General features: G+C 45.4%; 1 protein-coding gene across 1 annotated transcript in view; it reads right to left on the bottom strand.

Annotated features, from left to right (window-relative positions):
• Positions 1-4,481: 4,481 nt before the first annotated feature.
• LOC149360254 (disintegrin and metalloproteinase domain-containing protein 10-like) overlaps positions 4,482-14,415 on the bottom strand; it is a 36,839-nt gene continuing 26,905 nt past the window's right edge. Inside the window, exons 10-13 of the mRNA XM_089567817.1 lie at positions 12,144-12,242; positions 10,630-10,820; positions 5,842-6,047; positions 4,482-4,646 (exon numbers count right to left, since the gene is read on the bottom strand). Of these exons, the coding sequence (XP_089423943.1) occupies positions 4,482-4,646; positions 5,842-6,047; positions 10,630-10,820; positions 12,144-12,242 (661 nt within the window). The remainder of the gene's footprint in view (positions 4,647-5,841; positions 6,048-10,629; positions 10,821-12,143; positions 12,243-14,415) is intronic.

Below are 14,415 nucleotides of genomic sequence, written 5' to 3' on the forward strand. Positions count from 1 at the left end.
GACGTGCGGAGACTGAAAGGACGCTGGCTGTGCCTTGTGTTCAAGAAACGACGACGATGTCGCCATCGGGGGCGCGGTGCACTGCCAAAAGAGGCCAAGAACAACAAGAATAACTGTCCCTTCTTAAGGGGTAACCGTCCATCATGGCCTTACTTTAGAACTGACGGTAGCCCCTTGAAGGGGAGTCCTCCAATCACTCCCAGTCGGCCTCAGTTCCAACGTATTTCTTTACGCGCCCGGCATGCCTTCCGTGTTTTTCTGTGATATAAAAGCGGCCATCTGCTTTGCAGTGAAACCAACCAGGTTTTGGCTTCTGGCTTCGGTAGGCTTCTTGTTAGTAATGAAAACATATTGAGTTGTATCAAAAATCAGTGCTCGGTCCCCTATTCATGGAGTTCGTTTGATCTTGAAGCCGCTGTTGCCCTTTCGGTCAGCTCTTGCTGAACTTTTATGTGTAAGTTGGAAAACATTTCCTCCCATCGCTCAATCGTCGGTTCTTCTAGCCTTTCTTTTACCGCGCCGCCTCCGCAGGTCCCTGCCATGTGGTATAGGCCACCTCTATTCTACAATGTGTGCATTGTAGCTTATACTCTTCTGGCTGAATCACATGAATCTTTTTGTGCTTGACTGCATGTCTGTTTGTATTCTTCTCAGTACTCTTTCATGTTCTTTGTGTAGTTCTTCATTCGGTGGCGCGCACTTCCTCTTCTTCTCCTGATGTAGCGTCGGCGACTCTTTCGCTGTGGCACGTGTGTCTGTCTGCTGACGTATGCGGCCAGTGTCACATCCCTTGAATAAAATGGCAGTAGGCGTAGGTTTACCGGCAAAATTGCCGAGCTTCTCACTTAGTGAAGCGCTCTGGCCGACTAGGATAACGAGTTAAAGCTGTATTGTATTTATTTCTAGGTACAATTTGCAAGCGAAGGCGGCGGCCCCGTGCTGTTGTGTTCCATCTCATATTCCTTCTAGCTGCACTATCAGCGTCAAATGAAATGCGAACAGCGCCGCACGTGGCCAAAGGTTCATATTTTTCGCCGTCGGCTCGTCGACATCTCAGATAGTCGCGACAGTTTTGCTTCTGTTTTCTTTGACGTTCGTTCTCTCTTTGCCACTGGAGCGTCCCGTGCATCATTTCCACAAATCGTAGCTCGCGCAGCGCATGTGTAGGCAACCTGCAACGATGTTTGCCGTGTCGCCTGCAGCGCCGTAACATAAAGCCTAGGGAGAGAGCATTTTTTTAGGCGCTCCCATATTGCTTTTCCACTCTACCTGCCTGCACTGATATGCATGAGCTTCCGCGCTCTGTAGCGGCAAGGTATTTTGTCCCAAATAGAGTATCCCCTGTGGTTCTTAGTCATTTCTGGCTTATATATACACCCGGCCAAATCTTTAGCTGACGCGCTTGACGGCCGCTTTTTCTCCGCTCCTGTGCTTTGCTACGAAGCTAACTCAGTACTACGCACAGCCTTAGTGGCCATCTGCTTAGATTTGATATTTTGCTCCGTTTGCTCCGTCACACGCTGCGGGAGCAGAGAAAACGCGGCCGCCGCACACGCCAGCTAAAGAATTGGCCGGTTGTTCGTTACCTTTCAAAGAGAGGTTCAAGGGATGCGCCATTTGATATATAGTGCTGCGCAATACAACTGCCAGCACCTGCTCACATAACAGGAAAAGTCACCAGGCACGAAGCTCCCACAAGCTCTCTCCACAACCTGCGAGGTCGCGGCATCGAATTTCATGTGGAGACAAGAACCAAATGGAGAGGAAAGATCTTGCACGCCTTTTCAGCGGGCTCAAGCGGGAACTCTATGGAGTGGTTTGGACCCCTTCATTGGTTACGCGCGCATTCAAAGCACCTGCTCTTTGCACTCCTGGGAACAGGTGCAGAGAGTTCGCGGTACCGCTTTGACCATGTTTATGCCAGATTCTCCCAAAGTGCAGGGAGCAATTTACCGGTCCCCAGCAGCGCTCACTAGAAAGGTCGACACGGTAGATGAACCCATCCAAGGTAACGAGCATACATTACTTTACACACTGCGGCCATTTGGGATCTCGCGGGAAGAATTCGAAAAGCAATTCCTTGAAATTGTTCTTATTGCTTCGGTTTATATTTAGGCAGTCCCTGAAGCATAATTGATAATGTACGGGCAGGTGAACAGATTGAAAATTATCACATAACTACCGCATTTCAGGTCAAACTTAAAAGGTAGTTAACGACGGAGGAGAATATGAGACAACAAATAGAGAGGTTATAATTTACTTGTTCCTAAAGAAACCATAAAAGACAGACGTCATAGAACCATATATACACAAAAGAAAGCGCATGCATGATGAGAGCTTTAGAATGTGCCCCTTAATTTCGGATTAATTAATTGAAATTTTTTTCTACAAACTGGATAGTCACTTGGGGTAATTACTGTTCAAACAGCTTGACGAAGGCCTAGAAAGCGATTACATTGCATGGAAGCCGCGCACAACACAAATAACAGAACTGGTGAATGATTGAAGAACGCATACAAATATAAAACAAGGTGTACTTCAGTAAGCGCGAAAAAGGTTTTTCAATAATGAAATAAAAAAGAGCAGTTCACAAATGTGTCATCAACTTTCAAGCAATTGTATGCTAATTGAACCAACAGAGGCAAGGACGCAGGTTGCATAACCACAGACTAACTGCTTAATAACTTTCAACTAAAGTTAGCACTAATTTTGTTAAATAAAACGGAAGTTTATCACCCAATGACACTAGTTATAGTTAGTTGTAGAATACTTTATTATTATTCCTTTATGCAGCAGAATATACGTGGTCGCGGTTCTTATGCCCGGCTGCTTCGTGCTTTGCTACTGTGTTCAAAATTTGGCATCACAGCGAGGTTCTTTGCATGATTTTTTCTAGTGGTCTGACGTAGCGTTATTCTGTCGTCTGACGTCGCGCGTAGGATTCATGTGCAAAAGGGACGAAGAAAAATCTTCGGCGATCATCTGTAGATATCTTTTGAATGCGTTTTTTTGTTTCTGAGGATTCTGTTTTAGCTACGCATTAACGGTATGACGCGGCAGCATTAATGGGTCAATTCCGTTTTATGCGGAACATGTCCTTCTCTAATTTACGTTCATTGATCGCTGGGAGCTCTCATACCACTCCCGATGCAGTGGTTGCGGCGGTTAAGCGATGCACTATCCCCAGCATCACAGGTAATGAGCTCAATATTATTGGGAACGTATTGGCAAAGGCCAGATATACAAAGGTCCACAGTTAAACCATTGATCTGCAATATTGGGATGATTATCTATGTTGCTTCGGATATTTACCCGCCAGGTGGCTGTTTCAAACACAGCCTTCCGATGGGGCCGGCGAAATCCAGGTTACTCTTCACTAGCAATCTCGCGCGAAATATTATTAATTTAACAACCATCTGCCACGGTGGTCAGGTTGTGATGATGTCACAAGGTTCGACCTGCCCCGCGCAACGCGCTACTACGGTCGCCATTTCCGTCTGCACTGGACCTTTTAATGCCAACGCATTATTTTCTTGAGAATCAAAGCTGTCGACATTTCTTTTTTGTCCTGTGTAAGTATACACATTAGGTGTAGTATTATGAACGACAGACCTCTGTGGTTTATCGCATCGTTTTATTTACACGGAAGGAACAAATGCAACATGTTTCATTATGGTCGCGGAAATTTTCTCTGCATATTTGATTTTGTTCTCTAACATTGCCCTTTCTAGAATGTGTTCGAGCTTCTCAAGAACTTTGAGCGTTGAATGACGCGATTTTTCACTATGAATTGGAATGAAATCTCTTAGTGCATTCTTTGGAAGACTGCGTAAATGCCGGGTTATAGAACAACTCATACTGTTACAGAGAGTGGTATCAAAGGGATGATGGCTTTGGCTGTCAAAGTCCTCTTCAGACGTAAGGAGGAACCCTAGAAAGAGTCTCAAGGTAGACAGCATGCACTGCAAATTTGACCGGGCTGACGAACTGTTGAACCGTGTACAGTGAGGCGGGAAGAGTCATGGAGAAAAGGTTGGTACGGAAGGCAGAGTTTGCCTTTTAATCAAGGCTGTGGTACTCTGCCCGAAAAAATAACAACCAGTTCTAACTATACTATCTCTACAAAACTGGTACAGACCGGCACTTTCAGCTGTTATACTTATGTGTATGTGATTTGGTTAAGTTTATGAGCCCTAGTTAGACGCCACTGTAGCTATTTTGAATCTACGATACCTTTTACACATTTACTTAGTGCGTTGAAAGGACAAGTTTAAATAATTGTTTCTTGGTAAAAAAAAAACGGAGGAAATATTAATTGTGTTGGTGCATTCTACACCACATCCAAAGAGCCCACTGTTTTCCCACCAGCACGTCACGTTTGGCTCCTTTACGATATCCCTGCGTAACGCCCCGAAACCTGAACTGCATTTCAATGTTCCACCACCCGTGTCCAGTGCAGAGTTGCCAGCTGCACGGCGGCATCATATGCGCAACAGCCGCTTGGACGACCGGATGGTGTCGGCGATCCTGTGCGGAGGTCGCATGCGAGGGTTGCTGCTGGGTGTGTGGACGGCGCACAGGCGGATGAATAGCGCTGTCACACCGCTCCACGTCGCCACAGCAGTCAGGGTCACGTACCAGTAGCGCTGCACATCGCGAATGCATATAGTTAGGTGCCTGGATTTGCCCGTCTCCAAAGACACTGTGGGCACACCGTGAACCTCATAGCTTACCATCCTGCAAAGTCATGGTTAGGCGGCTGTTAACGTCAGTGGGAGCTTCTGCACCCTCTACACCAAAGCTGCATTGAATATACGCGCTACAATTAAGAGGCGGAATGCGAGAACCCCAAACAAATGAGGACTGCAGTTTGGTACCCAGCCTTGAGGAAGAGAAAAAGGAATAAAAATAACAAGGAGGAGGAGGCAAACATACGGATAGAGTACATACCAGGTGTTTCAACGAAAGTTAACCAGAGCTTTGATAGTCTTTTTGAGGTATGAAGGCGGCTTCTGCGGCCCAGTAATAGCTGGTTTGGCGGACATTAAAAAACAGGCGAATAAATTTAACATGTGAGCCACTTAGTAATTTTTTATAATTTCCCTTTTATCTATCACAATTAGACAACAGGTTGCAATTACACCTTTGTAGCTGGTCCTTAGTAATAGCCATACAAGTTTTTAGAGATCTGAAAACCCGATAACCCTTGGCACTGTGGCCCAACAACTTTTGCAAACATTGTACCAAAATAAATGGGCTTTTGCAAAGCATGCAGGGAAAACAACCCTTCCAGCGCACGTAACTGGTCAAAATAGCCAAATTTTTTCTACCCACAGTGCCGAGGGTAGTCGTGTTTTCGAAAATATGGCTATTACTAATTACAGGCTACAAGTGTATGTTTTCAACCCGTAGCCTAACTGTTACAATTAAAGAGTTAATTATCAGAAATTAGTTAAGCGGCTAAGTGGTTATCATTATGGACATCGCTTTTGACGCCCGCCAACGCAGGTAATATTGTGCCGCAGAAGCTGCCTTCATACCTGAAAATCATATCTTAAAAATTTTTTTGGTTAACCTTCGCTTAAGCACATGATTATGACAAGCTCGAGGACCGCTATTATGATGTCACAGCCCCAGAAAACACGTTTCCATGGAGAAAGCCAATAAGGCTGCCTGCATAGCTTATCATGGCTTCAGAATGTTCAGTAAGAGTTGTATCGGCTAACCTCTCCAGCAGGCCAATTCATAAGGAGGCGCTAGTGGAGAAAGCGGCCGTACAATGGCATTCTAAGGTATCACGTGCGCACAGCGTCCGCGCAACTACATCTGCGCCATGCTCACCACGAGCGCGTTGCGCATTCCCCTTCCGCCGAAGACGAGCCAGTGCAGGCGCGCCAGTGGTCCCTCGGCGTCGACCAGACGGCAGCGCTGGAAGACGTCGCAGTATCCACGCATGTCGTCGCACGGCGCCCCGGGCTGCATCTTCTTGTTGCAGAAGTCCCTCATGCGCTCGAAACGGCAGGCCTCCATGCACTGGCTGCCCGGAGCTGCGCACCGAAGGGTGGTACACAGGCAGTGGCCCACATGATGCAATGCGGCGACAACAACGAAGTGCGAGGAACTTTTGGCACGGTTTCACCTCTCTGTCCGGCAGAAAAGAATTGTGCATTGTTTCCTCTCCTTTTGCTAATGAGTTTAATTTCAGTGTGCGAAATTCAGTGCAGCATACAGTGCAAGACGACTTTCATCAGTTATACAAAATTTTCCTCCTTGGTATACAGGTATTTGTGCTTGACGGAGACGTTTGCGTGCGTTTCATGTCATCTTATCTGGCATGCTCAGTTAACATTATTGCACCTTTGAGATAGATCTCAGACCGAAATTTCATTGGTAATTCCGGACAGTCGTGCTGGCGGATGGCGAACTGTTCTTTAGCGGTGCTCCAACTGTGTTACTTGTAGATATGGTAAAGCAGCTGCTGGACTTAAGTGCGAAACTTTGCACTGTGGCGGGCCTGCTGATATTTCACTCATTCACTGAAGGCGAGGACAATATGCCTGCTATTTGATCAAGAATATAATAGTGCTCTAGGTATTCTCCTCAGACCTGAACCACAGTCTAGACAGTTAGCGCTATGACAAATTTCCACGTCTCTGCGTTGACACAAAAGCACAGAAGACATTCTACAGCTGTTGGTGCAACAATCCTTCCTTGCTGGCTTTTCTCCCTGCTCTCTGCTTAGGGCCTCTGGGAGCGCAGAATAATGCAGCAACATTTCGTGAAGGCATTGGAATTAAATATATAAATGACATAAAGACCATTTGAATAACGATTACAAATATTACATATAATCTCATGGTAAAGCACGAGAAACTCGAGCTGTTGAGCAGATGGGGCAGAAATCTAGCAAAGACAAATGTCCAAATTAGAAGGCACCTTTGAGCGCCCCTATTGTTATACAGTACTTGAGAAGCTAATTAAGAGTCCAGTGAGTACACGTTGACCCCAGATTACACTTAGGCTGCAGAAATTATGCGCTTGTTAAAAATGCCGCAAATAAAAGGTTTTATATGTACGCGGGGAGTGAGAGGTTAAAAAAGAAAACGTTTCGTAAACACTTCAGTGAGCTTCTATGATCTAAATGACGACTAAAATACACCAGGAGTTTTGAACCCCTGCATGCTCCCTGTGCGGCGACCCTCACGCCACACTCTCCCACATCTTTTTCGGCTGCCCTGCTGATCCTCCTCCGCAGGGACGGCCTACAAGTTGGAACAAGTTGGGAGGACTGGGAGGTCGTGCTCTCGTCTCTGGACCCGACATCGCAGCTTGCTGCGGTGATTCGGGGTGCCGACGTCATGAACAAACACCAAATGAACGTTTTGACGTAGAGCGGGACCGTGCGGTGGTCTAGGGATTCAAGGGGGGGTCAACACACTTGCCTTAATGAACTTTTTCTCTCTCTATCAAATAGGTTATTGTCGTAAGTCATAATAGCGGGCCTAATTTCATTCTTCAAACGATTGGACAATATTTTAAAATAAGATAACAGTGTGCTATTCTTGGTTTTAATAAATTAGCAGACATCCTGTGCTTCTTTTCGCGAGTCGTGTAGACATGCCAGATTTTCGAGCTTTTTTCGGCACCTTTACTTCAGCGGCAGGAGAAAACTCGTGATAGACTGGTAAAGAGCCGCAAGAAAGTATCATAAGAAGTATCAGAGTCAGCGGTTGTAAAAACAGGATCCCAATATACTAGCCGTATAAGACTTCTAAATTTTTCGAGATTATTTTATGAAATGAACTGCCGCCAACCACTCAAGGTAAGTGTTGGATGAAATTGTTTCTCAGTGCGCAGAAAAATAGGGAGATGGTCTCTGATGTCTACTGCAAAAGCGCCCCACAGTAAGAGGTACAATATAATTTATGATAAAAATGTCGATAGTCTATTATTGACGAAGCGTAGCTTGTTGGGCCAGTTGGTGCATGGTATGTAGAAGTTTGGTAGTTGGTAGTTTGGAAGTTGGTAGTTTTCCAGCATTGTCCTGTGTACTTATCCTCCTTGTGAATGCGTCCTTTTCACTGGTTTTCACAGCCTGCGTCATTTTTCTCAGGTCTTGTTGTGCTGAATTGTTAGCGCTATGTTTATGTTGTAATCGCCCCCTATACAGGATAAGAAATGATTGAAAAAGTTTATTTTCTTTCAGTGATAGTAATAAACTCCGGTAAATTGCCATGTGGAGGGCGGTAAACGATGGTAAAGGACTGTGGGCTAGATTGAACTGTAAGCATCTGGACATTGTGGTCGCGCACACAGCGGTCTGAGAAGACCTGGCCCGAGTAGTTTTCCTTTGCTAGAAAGAGAACGCCTCCACCACGTTTCGAGCTGTGATTAAGAAAGAATATACCATATCGCGGCATTCGAACAGCATCCGTATCGAAACGATACTATGTTTCGGAGAGCATGATTACCTTAAAAGGGCATTCAGGACTTGCCGAAATATTTGTCATTTGATCTGTATTCTTTAAAGGAGTCTACAAGTTCAGATGCAGGATTTGCAAGTATTTCTCGCGGTTGTTTTTTCTTATAAGGAGTTAAATTCACATAGGGCTAAAAGGGGCGTCTCTTCCCTAAAAGTCAACATACGTATAGGGCAAAGGTGCGTGTGGTGATCGATGACAGCCACTGCGTCTTTCTTTATAAATTATCCTGCTGATACAGTCGAATCACTTCAGATTCGCCTGTTTGGCGGGCGTAGATAGCACAGTTTCCTGTCCACAGGTGTTTCCAGGAAATCTGTTCTTTTCAATTGCCGCTACAAGGAGATACTCATTTACATGCACTGAAGCCGTGTTGTCCAGCCCCACGACCACGCAAGTAATTCGTGTTTTTTGCGCTTTTTGCAGCATAAGACCGCGTTTGCTTTGCATTTGAATCTTATCAAGACGTTAGGTTTTCTAGAGGTGCTAGCGGGAACACGGTCAGCGGCTCAACATTCACGTCCGTTATAGGTTCCTTAACTGCATTTCCATGTTTTGACAGGATCACAGTGACATTTTCGTTCTCATTTTCTGAGACACCTCGAATTTTAATATCCATGTTTCGAGATACTTATCAACTTGCACAAGCCACATTTCAAAATCCCGAGATATTTGTTCTGATGTAGTGCATAGGGAACTGAGCTTCTTTTGTGCCCTCGTTAGGTTTTAGTTTTTTGGTTGTCCGAACTCCAAAATTTTTCTCAATTTCCTCAACGTCCTTCTGTTTAGATATAATTGCTGCTTGTTAGCTCCGTCAGCTCTTTTTTTACCTTCCAAATTTCATTCCCTAGGTCGCGTTCGCGAGATTAAGGTAACGTGTTAAGTTCCCTTTCAAAATCTCCCTTAGTCTTCCAGACCTCATTACAGAATTTCTCCTTCAATCTCGCAATCGCCTTAGCCATTGTAGCGCGCGCAGAGTAGTGCAGTTAAACTTATCAAATAAGTTATTGACGTTGGCAAAAGGGTAGAGATACACAGGACAAGCGCTATGCACGATCGCGAAAAAAAAAAAGTAATAGGCGAGAGGCACATACGATCCGGAAATGCCTTAAAGGGTTGGCTCGCGTGTCACACAGAGGAGCCACTTTCTTTCTCTTGTAAAAAAAAAGAAAAAAACATCAATACCTGCCTAAGCGACACTTTAAATGCAGTGTTTAAATCGGAATAGAGTTTTCTCTGCCGTAAATTAAGTTGCTGTACGGCATGTGCAGTTGTATGTACCTTTGGTAGTTGTCGATTTGCGCTTCGCTTATCTGCACGACGCAGCGAATATATTCCGCCTACCTTCTTGCAATAAACCAGTTGCGGCTACAGCGTTCCTAAGCTAGTGTGTGTTTTCCATGTATGAACAAAGTTTTTCCGCTGTAGTTATGCTTCAAGCAACAAGAATTAACTGTAATAATTTTTCTGGTTAGGAGCTAATCTTTTGTTGAGATAAATATTTATGCAACTGTGGTTCTTACCTTTTGACATCACTAACAGGTTGTGATGTAAGCTTTTTTTTTTTGAAGAAAAATTCTCTTGTTTTCTGTAGTACTTACGGTTTTAATTTCATATAATGCTTGTTCACAATGCTTCTGTTTTCTGCACGTAATGAATGGTGTAACATACTTTTTTTCAACGGCTTTTGTAGCATAGAGAGTGCAATGTATCTCGCCAGGAGGCGAGGCCTTGTCAGGCGTAGATGAAACGCCTTTTGCCTCGTCTTCCTTGGTAGAATCATCCTCTTTTAAACTCTCTTGCTCATGATGTATACTTGCTTTCTACCAGAAATAAAGTGAATTTGAATTTGAATTTGAATACCAGCATCGCCGTATACAGCGCGGACTTCGTACTGGTCATGAAGATGTGGAATTCCAAGGGAACACGACAGACAAGCGATCCGTCGTGTTACGACAGCTTCCTCGCCCTAATTATTAGGGCGCCAATACCCCTTGGCAAAGAAATTTAAAGAGCGGAAATATTCCTTCGAAATGATATTTCACGTTTGAATCGATATCGCACCGTTTTCGCTATACCAGTCACTTCGATATGGAATGGTTTTGTGCGATAGCCACAGTGAAGAGAGAACCGAGTTAGAGTGGCGCACCGTCTTCCCTGCAGGCGACGAGGCACATCTCGTCGGCCGTGCGGTGGGGCCCCGTGAGGTGGCACTCGACGAGGTCGTACAGGCGGCACACGGAGAGCACGCACTCGCCGGCCTCGCACGCCTGGGTGCCGCGGTTGCAGAGCACGCCGTCCTGCTTCACGGCCGACGCAGGGCACTCGCCGCTCACTCCGCTTAATGGAGGCGGCACCACGGCCATCACGTCAAGGGCAGGCACTCAAATTGTACGAGAACCTGGCCAACACCTCTCCCTTACATGACGGTGGAGAAGATGTCGAGCTATCGATTTCTACTTATATATGCAAATTGGCATTCGAAACCTTGATACCATCGAAGGTGATCTGTCTTGTGAGGAATAATATTTAAAACGCCCTGGTATACCCCCACGACGTTTTCTTGTGTTTTTCTGAAAGTGTTTACATTCAATCGGGCCTACAGTATGCAAAGGAGGCCAGGGCCACTCAATGTGCGAAATAGCGGCTTTTAACCAGGGACTCTTTCGTTTGCTTGTAAATAGTCCCAAATGAATGAATGAAAGGGTATGAACACTTTGCCACTGGAAAGACATTAGTAGTCCTCGGAGCCACGCCACAGCTGGGTCGAGCGGTCACGCGAACAACATGATTTCGACCTGCTTGAAAAATAGGGGCGAGAATAGTTGCGAAGAAATGCATCGATAACTAACATTATATTAGTGCTCTTCGCTAACTAACGCCTTTGCTGCGTTTCTGATAATTCTTTATCGTTCCAACTATACCATACAAACTAACCCAGATCCAAGCCTTCGTGGAGACTCCAGGGGTCCTCCATCGCGTATAGAGAAGTGTGTCTCCAAACCGTAAAAAAGACTCACAAGTGTGCTGAAGCTCATAATCCATGTCTCATCTTTCCCCTTAGCCACACTTTTATGCTTCACAACACTTCACAGCAAGGCGTTCCATACTGATGGGTACTGGGGTGTAGCCACGATCGATCTTGGGCACCCGAGCTAAGGAAAAATACCGATCGGTGCTTGAGAAGCTTTAAGCTAGCTCTTTGTGTTATGAACCAAGAGTCCCAAGTGCAGTGAGACGCGGTGCGTGGAGCAGTACTCGAACATAATCAAAAGCTTGTTGCTTGTTACTGCGCACAGCCTCGACTTTTAGCACGCAAATGAACTGCGTGTTCCTAGTTGGTACTGTTATCATGGCGACAAACTTACAACGGCAACTACGCTCCACAACTGGTGCTCGTGGGAATGGTCTAGCCCGGAAACAGCTGAAGCACGCGAAAAGCTCACGGTGTTATTTATGTGACGTATCCGTGAACTTAACGACTGCACGTAGCCGAAACCCCCTGCTTTCTAGCTAAGAAGAGCGCGGAATAATTATCTCCCCGCTTTCCAGCACCAACCGTTTTCTTTGCGTTTGCAGCTCAAGTTATCAACTTATTAGAGAGGGTGTAAAGTTGTTCTGTTAAGACAGAAGCACTGCAAAGTTCCGCTGCGGCAAGGATACTTGCAGTACGCTTCAAACAGGCAGTCTTCGTCCGGCCGGCAGATCCGGGATGTGTTGTGGAACTGGCAGGTCTCGGTGCAACAGGCGCTATTTGAAGGGCTGCGAAACAGAGGGAAACCGTGAGAAGGTTTGGTTTGGTTTTATGGGTGTTTAACGCACCAAAGCGACTCAGGTTATGAGGGACGCCGTAGTGAAGGGCTCCGGAAATTTCGACCACCTGGGGTTCTTTAACGCACACTGGCATTGCAAGTACACGGGCTTCTAGAATTTCGCCTCCATCAAAATTTGATCGCCGCTGCCAGGATCGAACCCGCGTCTTTCGGCTCACCAGCCGAGGGCCATAACCACTTAACCACCGTGACGGTAGAACCGTCAGAAGGGAAAACGCCCCACTGCACAGTAGAAATTGTTGCAACGAATGCAATGGAAGAACCCAAGGGCTAAGAAAACGCGAATAATCATCGTGTTCAGCTCACAACTACGTTTTGAATGAATTAATGGGGCCGAACAAGGTATTCCTGTAATCCTAGAGCTGCCAGTTTGCCTTTACCTCGCACAGTTATGAGCATATTCATGCTGACAGAAATTCCAGATACACCACATGGACAACAATACTCATAGTGCGCTTCAAACCGTATCTTATTGAATGAATGGGTGAAAAGGGATATTTTAAATTTTTATATACTTTTTGTGATCTTGAAACAATGGCTGTGGGGGCGATTGCGTCATCAAGGAGTTATGATTTCTCGAGCCAACATAGTTTGAAATCCACGAATAATATTTGTATAATGTGTCGGTCCTTTCATGATGCCACTCGGAACACTCCGGAGCGCCTCACAACCAAGATGTCATTACTGAAGCATAACTAAATCTGTGGTCGCGCATAGCGCATGAGGAGCGCAAGGAGTGATGAAATTCCTGCTGCGTAGCGACGACACTAGGGGAAAGATGCACGGCCTTGTGTGGCATTTGCATGATATCTCACGTAAACAGCGCGTTCTTGAATTCAGCCATAAAAGGAATGGAAACAACCAATATAATCTGCGGGGCAGAAAAAGGAAAAAAATAGTTCAAATGATAGATTAGTGTCTTAAGCTCACTAATACGCAATTCCTACCCGGAAAAAGAGCATCGCTATATGAGAAAAATGCGTATAGGTGACAGACCAGCAGCCACACCCTAACAACTCCAAATCTGCTAACTGCACTGTTAGAACACACTCTTTACCAGCCAAGACTAACAACCTCCTGGTCATCCATTTCTGACAAAGATTTTATTTAATTAATTGATGATTTTTTTTATTTGTTCCTCTGTGGCCGCGGTGGCTAAGTGGCTATGGCGCTCGGCTGCTGACCCGAAAGACGTGGGTTCGATCCCGGCCATGACGGTCGAATTTCTATGGATGCCAAATTCGAGAGGATTGTGTACTGTGCGACGTCAGCGCTCCCAGGTGGTCGAAATTTTCGGAGCCCTTCACTACGGCGTCCCTCATAGCTTGAGTCACTTTGGGACGTTAAACCCCTATAAACCATACATCATAAACTATTTGTTTATCTCTTTCTCCAGATCAGCTGGCGGCCTTGAAAAAGTAGGGCATACACGATAGTGGGGCATACACGAGTGGGGCATACACGATACTTAGAAAACATGCAATTCTAAATGCAAATCAAAGGCACCTAAAAAGACGCAATTATTACTAAGAGAGAGTGCTAACAACCCTTTGACAGAAAGAAAATGCGGCTGGCGAAATAAAAATGAGTCAGTAATTATGGTAGAAACATATTCCCCAACATTGTTCAATACACAGGCAAGACGTCTATAACACAGTGCAAAAAAAAAAATCAGTAAAACTTCCTGTTGGGCGAGTTGGTAGTTCATATTGAAGTAGAAGGGTTTATAGCGTAAACAAAGACACGGACAAGAGAGACGAAACGCACACAGAAGCGCTTGTGTGTGCGTTTCGTCTCTCTTGTCCATGTCTTTGTTTGCGCTATAAACCCTTCTACTTCAAAAGAAAAAATTGCTGGCGTTTTAGCATTGCTGAGCACCAAATACTGCGCGAAAGCACAGTTTTTTTACAGGTGGACGCCACTATCACGTATACCTGAAAGCAAAACGGAGGTGTCCAATGACGCAAGGAGCCAGTTATGCGCATTTTCCACTTTTTCATCGTCAATGCCAATTTACGCAAATTGCGCCAGCGACCTATGTTCCAGTGCCGCGTTTCTGCAGTAATGCTGTCAAAGCCAACGCGTACCGCTCTGGCGCCGTG

Source organism: Amblyomma mixtum, chromosome 2, assembly GCF_055824585.1.
Source record: "Amblyomma mixtum isolate Tamu chromosome 2, ASM5582458v1, whole genome shotgun sequence".
NCBI classification, from domain to species: domain Eukaryota; kingdom Metazoa; phylum Arthropoda; class Arachnida; order Ixodida; family Ixodidae; genus Amblyomma; species Amblyomma mixtum.